General features: G+C 34.4%; 1 protein-coding gene across 1 annotated transcript in view; it reads right to left on the bottom strand.

The window, feature by feature from the left end:
• The window catches only part of LOC106876173 (microprocessor complex subunit DGCR8), a 78,956-nt gene that overhangs the window by 19,519 nt on the left and 46,205 nt on the right, over positions 1-13,232 (bottom strand). The window contains exons 6-12 of the mRNA XM_052967036.1: positions 11,771-11,840; positions 7,095-7,155; positions 5,537-5,609; positions 3,910-4,011; positions 3,671-3,769; positions 2,515-2,597; positions 1,837-1,937 (exon numbers count right to left, since the gene is read on the bottom strand). Of these exons, the coding sequence (XP_052822996.1) occupies positions 1,837-1,937; positions 2,515-2,597; positions 3,671-3,769; positions 3,910-4,011; positions 5,537-5,609; positions 7,095-7,155; positions 11,771-11,840 (589 nt within the window). The remainder of the gene's footprint in view (positions 1-1,836; positions 1,938-2,514; positions 2,598-3,670; positions 3,770-3,909; positions 4,012-5,536; positions 5,610-7,094; positions 7,156-11,770; positions 11,841-13,232) is intronic.

Below are 13,232 nucleotides of genomic sequence, written 5' to 3'. Positions count from 1 at the left end.
GCGGTTCAGCAAAAAGAGACCGATAGAATAAGTGCTAGGCTTACAAAGAAAAAGTCCTGGGGTCGATTTTCTTGACTAAAGGTGGTGCTCCAGCATGGCCACAGTCAAATGACTGAAACAAGTGAAAGAGTAAAAGAGTATTCCAAACAGGCAAGGAGATCTGAGTAAGATCTAATAATGCTAATGACCTATATTCTTTTATTAGCTTAAAAACCACACTCCATGCAGACTTTTAAGCTAGCTCCTGTGAGGGCTAATTGGGCCTGCAGCCCAAAACTAAAAGGAGCAATAATAATAAAGCATTTATTGGCATCCAACCAATATGGTATTACCATAAGTTCAGTTTAAATGACAAACTTGGAAGTTCACAAATTTTTGGAGTTTTTTTTTTAAATTTGAATTTTCAACTGTTAGCATATAACAAATCATCGTCCTGACCTGATCCCAATGCTGGATGTTTAAGAACCAAACGAAGGGCAGATTTTCAACCCTAGGATCATCCTGATTCCAAAAAGAGATATGTCTATGCAGAGCAAATGTAGACAGAGATACAGGGGTCCTGGAGGGACCGACAGACATAGTTTTGCATTTATTATTATAGATTGTTTCAGTCATTTGGCTATGGCCAGGCTGGAGCACTGCCTTAAAGGGTTTTTTAGTCGAAGAAACTCACCACACAACTTATTCTTTGTAAGCCAAATACTTATTTTACCAGTCTCTTTTGCCAAACTGCTAAGTTATGGGGACGTAAACACACCACCATCGGTTGTCAAGCGATGTTGGGGGGACAAACACAGACACAAACACACACACCCATATATATATATATACGACAGGCTTCTTTCAGTTTCCATCTACCAAATCCACTCACAAGGCTTTGGTCGGCCCGAGGCTATAGTAGAAGACACTTGCCCAAGGTGCCATGCAGTAGGAATGAACCCAGAACCATGTGGTTGGTAAGCAAGCTACTTACCACACAGCCACTCCTGCACCTATATGACGGGCTTCTTTCAGTTTCTATTTACCAAATCCACTCACAAGGCTTTGGTCGGCCTGAGGCTGTAGTAGAAGACACTTGCCCAAGATGCCATACAATGGGACTGAACTAGGAACCATGTGGTTGGGAAGCAAGCTTCTTACCACACAGCCACGCCTGTGCCTATGTTTCAATTAATTTTATAAATAATCAAGAATTTGGAAGAATTAACTCTTAAATCACTTTTACCATTAAGCTGATATTTGGTAAGTAACGAATCATCTGTGCTTAAAATTATGATGGCCAATTTTAATTTAAATATGAATGCTTTGAAACGGGTTAAGATGGTTAACTACAAAACAAAACTTAGTTCCTAGGCAAAATATTACTGACATTAATGGAGAAACCACATTAATGAAATATATCAAAAATAAGTAATTTTATATTATCAGGTAAATATTCACATTTTCAAACTCAACCAACACCTATTACAGTAGGAAAATTTATTGAATAAAAAAATAAGAAAAACAAAACACAATGATGCCATTCATAAAATCCAATTTGTACACAGTTGCCCTAAATGTTATCATTCTTACTTTATATCAACCCAGGCAACTTGCATATATTAGATTTATAGAAAAACACTGGAAACTGTTGAATTTGTATGCAATATAATTAGGGAGACTGGGAATTGTTCCTTCTAAAACTATATCAGCTAATCATTTCCACTATTTACTAATTTTTCAACAACTTCAATGAAATATTATCCTTAATGAAAGAAATATCTCTCATCCTCAGAAGAATGACTTACATAAAAACAAAAAATGAGAAGGGTTTCCTTGTTGAAACCCAATACTTACCTGCGGAGACATTCTAATAAGATCTGATAGGGTGTTGGCTGTCCAGCTTTATTACAAAGTTCATAGACACGGGGGTCTTCTATTTTAATTTCATCAAAAAACTGAAACAAATGAGCATTATTCTGTTGATGTTAAACGATTTCAGAAAGTTTAACATTAGGACAAACTGCATAAACTGATTCTAGGATACACAAGTTGAAGAAAAAGAATATGCTTTAATGAAAACAAACTTAGGATTACAATAGATACAACACTAACTTCAATACATTTCAAACAGACTTAAATTTAGATCTGACATATCAATAATTTGATTTAGAAGAAAAAACAAAAAACATTCCTTTAGGCACTTCTGAAATTACAATTCTATAATATTCAATTACCATTTTTTCCAGAACAGTTATTTTCCTCCCATCTCCATTTCAACACAATTGTTTTGTTCACATGCACCAACAGTACTACTAAAATCCCAGCAACATTCACAGATTATTGATCACATGTACTTAGCTTGTCTGTATTAATAGATCATTTGTACTTTACTCGTATTAAAGAGTGACTGACTAAGTCGTTAATAACAACAACAGTCTATTAAATTTCTTACACAATCGTTTTAGTTATTCTCAGTTAAGTATATAGAGTCTTGTACTAAGCCATTATAATAACATGATAAAATTTACTTACAGACAGATCTTCAGATTCATAACTCTTGTTATCTTCTGTCATCTTATTCATTTCAGGAATTAACACTTTAAGTGTTGCTTTCGCTAAAATGAGAAATAAAAAAAGCCAAAAATAATGAGCTTTCATGTAAACAATAGAGAGATTGAAACAATGTTTCACAGTTTGGTTCAACTCAAACCAATATATATAAAAACATTTAACTGAACATTGTTTCATGATGTAATAAAGCTATAATCTTCATACACAAATATCAATTACAAGTCAATGAAGAATCTTTAACCCGTTAGCTTTCAGATTATTCTGCCAAACGTGATGCTTATTTATTTACATTGTTTCAAATTAATCATAAATTATCTCATAGCTTTGAAATTTTGATGATATGATCTGACCAGCTTAAAATCTAAAGGGTTAATAAAATTTACTTAATAAGCCAATTTACACTAATAAACTAAATATAATTTCTAAGTGTTCAGACCATAATCTCTACAATAAGATACATCATAAAGACTAGATAGCAAAGTTCAGTAAGCTACTTGAATAATACATTTTGAACACACTCAACACTGCTTGAAAATGCAAGATAACTCAATCACTAGGGTACTGGATAACTAGCTGAGAGGACTGCGCTGTATATCCAGTCACCAGTGTTGTATTATATCTGTGTTTAAAGTAAATTTTAATGGTTAAGTCCACCTAACAGTAAACAGGTATCATACATGTTAATAATTCCTTGTTGTAAACAGATGCAGCATTGTGTAAGTGAAGAGAGCAGAGTTCAGTTGCACTTTTCAAGAAAAGCTGTAACAAACATTATTTACAAGGGAATATTTTTTTCTCTCAACTCAACACTCCAGAAACCAGAGAGTGGCACCACCTCTATAAATCTTTGTGATTCAGAAAGAAGGATTAGCATTACAGCTTAATGATAGTTAAATGTACTCTGAAACAAAAAGCCTAAGGATTACTCAAGCAGAAATAAGCTTGTCTTTAATATTTATCTCAATCATCATCATCTAACATCCATTTTCCATGTTGGTATGGGCTGGACAGTTGGCAGGAGCGGCCAGCTGAAAAGCTGCCCAGGCTCCCAATATCAAATACATTTTAAAGCAAAAATCTAAATGAAAGGTAAATAAATAAATGTAAATTAATTCACCTGCTTCCATCTTGGCAGCTTTTTTGCTTCCAGCAAATCCCGTACCATATTCCACATCATTTATCACAATAGTTGCACTGTAAGGAGTTTGAGCATTTTCTACAAAATTAAAGAAAATATTTTTATGGATTTTCAAAATTAAAACAGCAGAAAATCACATAAATTAAGCAATGTTTTTTTCACAGCTTTAAAAATCGCAAAGAAAAATAGGAACGAAAAAACAAAACAAAGAAACTTACCGACTTCTCTAAAAATATATCGTGGTTGTACCCGCATTGTATGCTGGACGTATTCATGTAGTATACACACATAAGACTTGCCACTAGGGTTTAGAACAAATTCTGAAATAAAAAGTTGTACATCAACTCTCAAGCTAATCTATATGAGTAGAACTGACAGTACCTATGAGCTTTATTTGGGGAATAAACCACCTTAATGCTACATTTATGAAGCATCCAAAAAAGTGTAGTTAATGATAGGACATTAAATCTCACCCTATCACACTATTTCTTGCAAATTCATGCAATTTTATAGATGTTGGAACAAGTAATTCAGAGATAAACTTTGGACTGCTAACCATTTATCTGTAAAGCATGAGTGTGGGACTAATTTTACTATTTGGCTGACCAGTTTAAGTAGTGGCCCTCATTTACATTTCACCTTCTGATTACCCATTATCTGATCTAACTACAAGTTTATTCTACTACCATTCTCCATACTTCTGGTATTGCCACTTATCACCTTTTCTGAACTACACCCATTTCTTTCACCTTCCCTCTCATACTGTTATTTACCATCAACTACACTTATGCCTCGTTCTAGTTCCTAGTCACCTCTGAACCTGCTCATGACTACCCGTCACTCTACTCTCACGCTCTAATGAACTTATCCACTCATCCTTCCCGATTTTATATCCATATTCTCTAATACACTCACCTTCTTGTATCACCATCAATATTGTCTTCTTTCCAGCTCCTCCTACCAACTCTTATATAACGCAGGACAGCCTTGTATCTCCTTTTTAGTAAGACATCTGTGCCAATTTGTCATACTTTAGCCTCTAAACATGTGGCATACAGTCACCTCCCATACTAAAACCTCACTATGTGTACGGGTTTCTTTTTCTTTGTCTTGCAAGTTACTTGGCAATCTCACCAATGCCAGTATCATGGAAAAAAGCCCCCAGTACACTCATGAAAGAGGTCGGCACTAGGAAGGGCATCCAACCTTAGAAATCATGCCAAAACAGTTCTCCAGTTCATTAGACCTTGTCAAACTGACCAATCCAACCCAGTAATGGAAGAAGAACATTCAATGATGATGATGAAACTAAAGAAAACCTCTGTGGCAGTACTTCCTCAAGAATACCATTCACATAAAAAACAATAGATGAGTTTGTGTTAGCATTTAATATAATTAGCTTTAAAAAGTCTAATTAGAAATATTCCTGGAGTGAAGAAAAGACAATATTAGGCAATGACACAAGACCGCAGTCTGTGGCAAGGGTGACAGCTGTGTTCAAGACCCGCAACTTCCAGCCGTGAGGATGGGCCTATTCATTCATTCATTCAACATTATCTTAATTATTCTGGCATGTATGGGAGATAACTTCTGACACGCTTCACTCTTCTTAGATCTCAGAGTGAATCAAAACTTCACTATACATGCACAACAAAATAGTAATGAGATAGTTACTAACTAAAAAAAAATTCATTACACACTAATTGGCATATTTTAGAGAATAAATTACTCAGGGGTCACACTAGAAGAAATATTGTAAGGTTTAACCTTTTAACCTCATGAATTTGTGGTATGTAATCAATCCATCATTGGAACATTCCTAATGTTTTAATATCTAGTAATTACCTCGCCGTCGATTCACTTTATCATCACCTTTGCTTGAAGGAACAGGGCAAGTTATTAGTTTGGTATTTGAGGGCTGTAAGTAAACAAAAGAATACCAAAACAGTATTCATCAGAACTTTGTGTTACAAACTTGTAGATATAAACACTGAAGTTTTATTTGTCATAATTGTGCCACAGAATTCTATGCTAAATCATTTCATAGCTTTAAAAAGAAACAACAAATACTCAAAATCTTGATAAAAAGAATGTTTTTCCTCTCAAAAAGACTCATAAGAATTAATCCATGTATGGTTATGTAGTGATGAAGTTTTCTTTGCAACCATGTAGGCTTGGGTTCAATCCCACTGCACAGTACCATAACCTCAGATCAACTAAAGCAAGAGTTCTCAACCATTTTGATTACTATTTTATTCTGGTGGACTCCCATAGCCATTCAATATTTAAAAACTAGTTTTATAGAAATTTCTTTCAAAATTCTATTTTGTTTTTCATATTAACTTGTGTAGGTTGAACTATGTAAAACTTTAAAGAAAGAAATCTGGCTGTTTCTTGCAATACATATCGATACATAGATCTAAAGCAAAAATTTTTTCAGGGGCTCTTGAAATACAATGTGGATCCCCAATTTACTATTTTGTTGCATGGACCCCAAAAATCTTATATGGTAGATGGAAATGGTATGGAAGACCACCTGAAACAGAATTCACAACACTGCAAGAATTCAGATAACTTCCTCCTACCACCACCACCACTCTCAAAGATTTTGGAAAGGACCATGGCCAATACCCTTCTCTGACAAACCAATTAAAAAGGACAGCATGAAATAGGAATGAAAATGTCAAATTTTCATCTCCTTTTACTGGACCTTCTTTTTGTTGCCTCTCAAGCTGTTTCAAATTTTTTTCATTATTAATTCAAAAGGACTTTAATTCATATAAATTGTTTTCGGGAAAATACTTTTAACAGAAAAATAAACTTAGGTATGTATACATGTGTATACACACATATATATATAAACACACTGATGAAAAGTGCATTTGTATTTAATAGGAATATCCTCTAACCAAAGAAACTCATTTTAAGTGTGTGTGTGTGCGCGCGCACACGCACACACACTTAAATAAAGAAAAATTGACTTTTTGGGGTTAAAGGATATCCCTTTTTTCAACATTTTAGAAATAGCAAAGTATTTATGTTGTAAATTTGCTGCAAACTTTTAAAATTTGCAGAATCATCTCAAACAATTTTGATATGCTATATGAGAGAATGAGGAAAATTTTGTATTAATGCATGACAATATGAATTGTGTTATTCAGTAGATCACTATCTACTTGAATTATCTAAAATCATCCAATTGCTCCACTTGAGTTACTTCCATAGGCAATTTTTTGCAATTAATGCAAAGAATGTTACTCAAATGTGAAAATTGATAGAGAGAAATATCAAATACATCAAATTCAATCCATGGGAAAACAGATGCATGATGATGGTAATGTTGATGATGAAGTTTGCCACAAGCAAACTTCCATGACAAAAGGCATAATATAAATTTACTTACTAAAGCTGGCCGTGATTGCTTTTTCATTAAACTCATGTGACGTCTTCTTTCCTTCCATGTTCTGCAAGAGATAATCATGATTACACAAAGGAGTGGCAATAATGAAATAAATTTAAAAGAATCAGTTCACATCTCAATGAGTTTTCAACCTACATCCTATGATGTTCTCGGTTTTTAATTATTCTACTTAGGTAGCAAGAAATTAGTGGCTTGGAAAAATACTGATTCAATTAACTGACAATAACCTCCTTGAATCCTGCCAAGATACTAGATAGATGGATAAGGTATGAAATGACAAGTGAGGTGTCAGTTCTGTCTTTTATGTGGTCACTGTTTATGTATAAAAGATATCCTGCATAAATCACTCACAAATGAGCACAGAGGAATGATTGTTGTTGTTGAGCCTCAAGTAAACCATGATCAAACCATATATATGACTATCATACCATTTTGTATATCTAAGACTATGTTATCCAATGTTTTTATTTTTTTTATTTTTTAAGATGATAGGATGCAATTTAAAGAAGGTTGCTATTTGTTGCAGGTAGAGCAACAACATAGAGACTCCTGAAACACCAACAAGCAATTCTCAGTCAAACACAAATACAAGACAAGTACCATCTTTTATGTGGACAAGTCAACCAACTCCTTAAATGTTTTGTTTATAAATCCATATCGGTTGTTTGCAGAAGAATGTATTTCTCTTTGATAAAAACACAAAGCAACACAAGTTTTAAAAACATAATGCTGGAAACAAAACAAACACAAAGGACTAGCACAACACTATTACTTGAATTTCAATAGGTCAGAAGCTGTCCGTCGTGTATTGAACTCTTAATCAGTATCTAACAAAATGCTATACATTTGTTTAAATAATTAAAAACTGCCAGTCACATGGCATGCATGAGTCTTATGTGAACTTATCTGGGTTTTCTTTCTATATATTGCAATTAAAATAAACAGGGACACATAGTTGATTCCATTTCTACAGGATTACGATTGATGTTGTTACCCCTTCTCATATGTTCTGCTGTTGGTTGTTCTTCCGCTACAGATAGATAGGAATTCGCAAATAACAAAACTTGGCAATGTTATCGCTGACAGAGCAAGGAAAATCTCTTGATGACATAAACTTACAGTCAATCAAAGACATCTTAACCCGGCTCATGGCATTTGAAGCAAAAGCTTATGCGGGCAAATTAAAGGATAACCTACAAGATAATGACCAAAGTCTTATGGCTATGAAATTCATTTCTTTGGTAGGTATACAAGCATTAAAAATTATCCGAGATATTAATATCTTGAAGAATACTACAAAAATGACCTAAAAAATTTGATTCTGTATAATATTGTTCCTTCAAAGAAACTGATACTAGCCAAAAGAACAAAATTCTTCTCCACTATTCAACAACCCAATGAATCAATTTCTCAATTTCTTTCAAATCTGTAACATATCAGAGAATACTGCGATTTTGAAAGTCTGAAAACGTTTAAAATGCCAATGAGTGAAAAACTCATACTGCCTTGGTTGTCAGTCTAAGAAGCAGCAAGGAAAAAGAGAAAGTTCTTCAAGCTAATGATGTTAACAAACTCAGTTTAGCAGCTACAGTACAATTTTTACAACATTCTTTGCAACAACAATTCAAAAGGAGAAGTCGTTACCTATTCCAAAACGACTGCACAAAATAAAAGAAAAATTTTGAGAGACAAATCCTGTTACTGCTGTGGAAAACTCTGGTTCCCACACCACAAATGCCCTGCAATAAAAGCTATCTGCAAAAACTGTGGCAAGAAAGGCCACCATGCAAAAGTTTGCTAAAGTGCCAGCAATGATCGCAGGATGAGTCATCAGGATGAAATCAGGACTTTTATCAGTCACACATTGGAAAAACACAAGTTTGAATCTTCCCCATTTAATGGACACATGATAGACATGATGCATGATATAGGTGCTCCCTGCAACATTACCTCATCTGTAATAGCAATTTACTTATTGTCATCGATTCATATTCCAACTACATTGATGCCATCCTTTGTGCCTCATGCAAAAAGTAAAACATAAAAAAGTGCTTGACGTGTCTCTTCGCTCTGTCTGGACTGCCAAAAGTTATTGTATCAGACAACGCACATGAATTTACAACATTGAAAGGTTGGTTATCGACTCTTGGCATAAAGAGCATATATATACCTCCTTATCATCCACATTCAAATGAGCAAGCTAAACAAGTTGTCCAAACCATCAAATGTCCCTTATCTGCATGGAATCCTGTCACTGATGATTGGTATCCCTATTTACAGCAAGTTCTACTCAATCACTGATCTTCACCAGGTGGGAAAGCTGCTTCTCCTGGGGAAAGGTTATTCAGAAGATCATTACATACCAGCTGCAACCCACCGAATCGACTTTCTGATTGTGGTGGCATGTGTTGTGTACTGAACTCTTAATCAATATATAACAAATGCTGTGCATTTGTTTAAATAATTAAAAACTGCCAGTCACATGCACAAATTTTATGTGAACTCGTCTGTTTTTTTTTCTATACATTGCAATCAAAATAAAGAGGGACACACAGTTGATTCCATCTCTACAAGATTACAGTTGATGTTGTTACCCCTACTCGTATGTTCCCAAAGAGGCACAAAAATGTAATATCCTTTTTGTAACAGTACAACTTAATTCTTCTCCTAAACTTGGATATGATGACAAAAAAAAAAGAAAAAAAGCAACTGAACTGATTAGCATGAAGTTGCTCAGCAAAACACACCAGCCTCTAGGCCAGAGGTCACCAAACACAGTGGGTTGGATAACTGAGAGAGTGATGCGCGTGAGCCGCTTAACCATCTCATTCAATGCAATACAACAAATACACAAAAAATAAAAACAACCAACATATCTATTTACCAAAAGGTTATCAAAAAAGGTGACATTAGCAATAAGTTATATCACACCCAGTGTGCACATATCCGAATCTCACAAACTAAGCAGCAAAAAAGATTAGTGTGATTTGTGAAACTGGTATTTAGCTTTTAAGATATCATCAACATTTGCTTTGGAATTGTTGCAACCAACCAAGAGAATTGCTTTCAAATGTTCATCAGTCAACCTTGTTCGATGTGCTCACTTCACATACTTCATTTTTGAAAATACTTGCTCACATACATAAGTTGTTCCAAACATTGATGCCATACTAGAGGCAAATTTCTTCAACTCTGAAAGGTCATTATCAAGTAAGCAGCAACAAAATTCAACAAGTTTTCCTTCTCTGTGCTTCTCTTTCAACAAGTCATTTGCTTGCAAATTAATGAACTTCAACTGTAGTTTGACTGGCATATCATCAAGGTTATAATCAAACAGATTCTGGAACAGAATGTCACTCACAATTTTGTTGAGATTTGAAAATCTCTCCAAAAAATGCTTATTTAAGTCACAAATAATCTTCTTTTGGAAACTCAAAGTTGACATCTGCAATTCCAGCTTAAAACTCTTTGAAACATTGAAAATGAAAGAAGTTTCCTCCTTCCAATGATAGCTTTCTCTGAAATCCTTGATGATTCTGTAAAGATCACAGATAAGGTTATCCTTTTCTTGAAGTTTCAAGTTCAATTCATTCATGAGGGATGTGATATCAACCAAAAATGACAACTTTGACAGCCAAGTAGGATCTGACAGAAGGAGATCAGCTCTATCCTTTTCGGTGAGAATATCTATTTCTCTTTGGAGCTTATAAAAACGAAACAGGACTTTACAGCAGCTAAGCCATCTCACTGCTGTGTTATAAGGCATATCACAGAATTCAGAATCAATTTCTTCAAGAAAAGCCTGGAACTGGCAGTGATTAATTGCATGACCCCGAATGAAATTCACCACAGAAATGACAGGTCTCAGTACAGAAGAAATATCTAAGTTTTTCCAACAGAGTGCTTTACTGATGAATAATGCAGTGTATAAACAGGGCGCTTATATAGGACTTGAATGAATATCAAAGTTTGAAACTATTAGATGCTTCTCTCTTGTGAGTTCTTTCAACAGTCAAATATGCAAAATATATGACATAATTCACTGAAGTCATTCCCTTTTATATATGGCACTCTTCAAACCAGTTTTAACACAACAATGCAAGTTAAAACATGATCGCTGCAGGAATTAACTCTCATTGCAGGTACTTACACAAAAGGTACAATGCAGCGGCAGGCCAGATCCGGCCTGTGGGCTGTAGTTTGGTGACCCCTGCTCTAGGCTAACAGATGTGCTTTCCCTTCATTCTGCCTTTACAACCATTACTACTTGAAACTAGCTGGATCTGTGTCACTTTTACTGAGGTCCTCCCAACTCATTCATCTCTCCTGTTTTCATCACCCATATTGTGTCCACTCTTTTCCCCTCAGGTCCCATGCTAAGCAGTTTGTCCAGACATTTTCTCCCAAAATATCATTCCTCTGGAATTCCCTCCCTACCATATCTTTCTGTACCCAGTGGTTAATATTCAAAAACATTAACCCCACCAATTCTCTGGACATTAACACAGCTCCTTCCACCTGTCAAACTAATTAATAAAATGCTGACCTTAAAGCAGTTTTGAACTAGACCCTCTGAATAATTGCCTTAAAAATCCTAATATTATACACACTTCTACTTCCAACACTCACTGAGATTTTAAAGAGTTTGTAATACTTACTTAAATTTTTTAACTGTAATTTTTTTGAATTCAAATCTCTTCTCACAATACTTCCTCAATTCTAATGGATCTGAAAACAAAAATATTTAATCATTTTAAATTATAACATACCAAAGTACAAAATTATGATCCCTTAATCCTTTAGCATTCAGATTACTCTACCAAATACAAAGCATATCCTTTTAACATTGTTTTGAATTAATCACATATTATCTTGTAGCTTTGAGATTTCAGTGTGATCATTTTTAGAATGACATTGTAGGATAGTTGTGAGAGGCCAGATTTGGCTGGTTTGAACAAAACATGCAATATTTGAGCCAGATGTGGCTGGTTTAAATACTAAAGCATTAATTTTAATTACATCACAGGATACCTAAATATTCAAGTTAGGAAAATAAATTATTAACCAAAGTTTGAAAGAAAAACAGAATTCATTGAACAAGAACCCTGAATTCATTGAAACAGAGTAATAACAGGAAATTTATAAAACAAGCAAGAGTTTTTATTAAAAGAGTTTATTAATCAAGTACTAGACTACTAATAACCACTTGACTAGTTTTCGCTAAAGTTCCACTGATACTTGTTGCAACAGTTCAGATCTAACTGAGAATAAAATCGTGGAACCTCATACAGTTCTCTCTGCAGCTAATTCTTCTAAAAGTTGTCAGTCTACATTTATGGTATTTTATGACATCAGTCATTTTTTTTTGTCTTCTTTATGAGCCACTGTATGAGCTAGTTAAGGTGAAAATTATCACAATTTCCAGCACATCAAATAACTGAAAAAGAATTTTCACTGGTTGCTAATAACTATATGTTTTCTATCATCATTTTTTTAACATCCACTTTTCTATATGTTACTGGAATTCACTGAGGCAAACTTTCTATGGCCAGACACCCTTCCTAGTGCCAATTCTCATGTTTTTAAGGTAATTTTCCCCCATGGCTGGACATGTTTTCATGGAAGACAGTGATGCTCATAACTATCACATGATGTCCAGATAAGGAAACACAAACACACAGAGAATGGGCTTCTTCAGTTTCCATCAGCAAGGCTTTAGTTAACCCAGGGTTAAAGTAGAAGACACTTGCCCAAAACCACATGGTTGGAAAGCAAATTTCTTAATCACACAGCCATGTCTACACACACACACACACACACACAAACAATCATCAGTGTCATCTTTATATCCACTTTATCCATACTAGCATGATTTGAGCAAGACATATTTAGATAGTTTTTTTATGAATGCATACCCTCCCTACCACCATTCTGTACTTGTAGCTCAAGTGAGGTATTTGGATTCCACTTGTCTTTGCATATCTAAAACAAAAGTGCCAAACTGTGGGACATAGCTACAGGTGACAAACATGCATCACTATTTTTACTTAAATGATGACAATGTGAAAATACATGGATGTATATATATATATATATATATATATATATATATATATATAT

The sequence above is a fragment of the Octopus bimaculoides genome, chromosome 1 (genome assembly GCF_001194135.2).
Source record: "Octopus bimaculoides isolate UCB-OBI-ISO-001 chromosome 1, ASM119413v2, whole genome shotgun sequence".
Lineage (NCBI taxonomy): Eukaryota > Metazoa > Mollusca > Cephalopoda > Octopoda > Octopodidae > Octopus > Octopus bimaculoides.
This window is presented reverse-complemented; position numbering and strand designations above follow the sequence as displayed.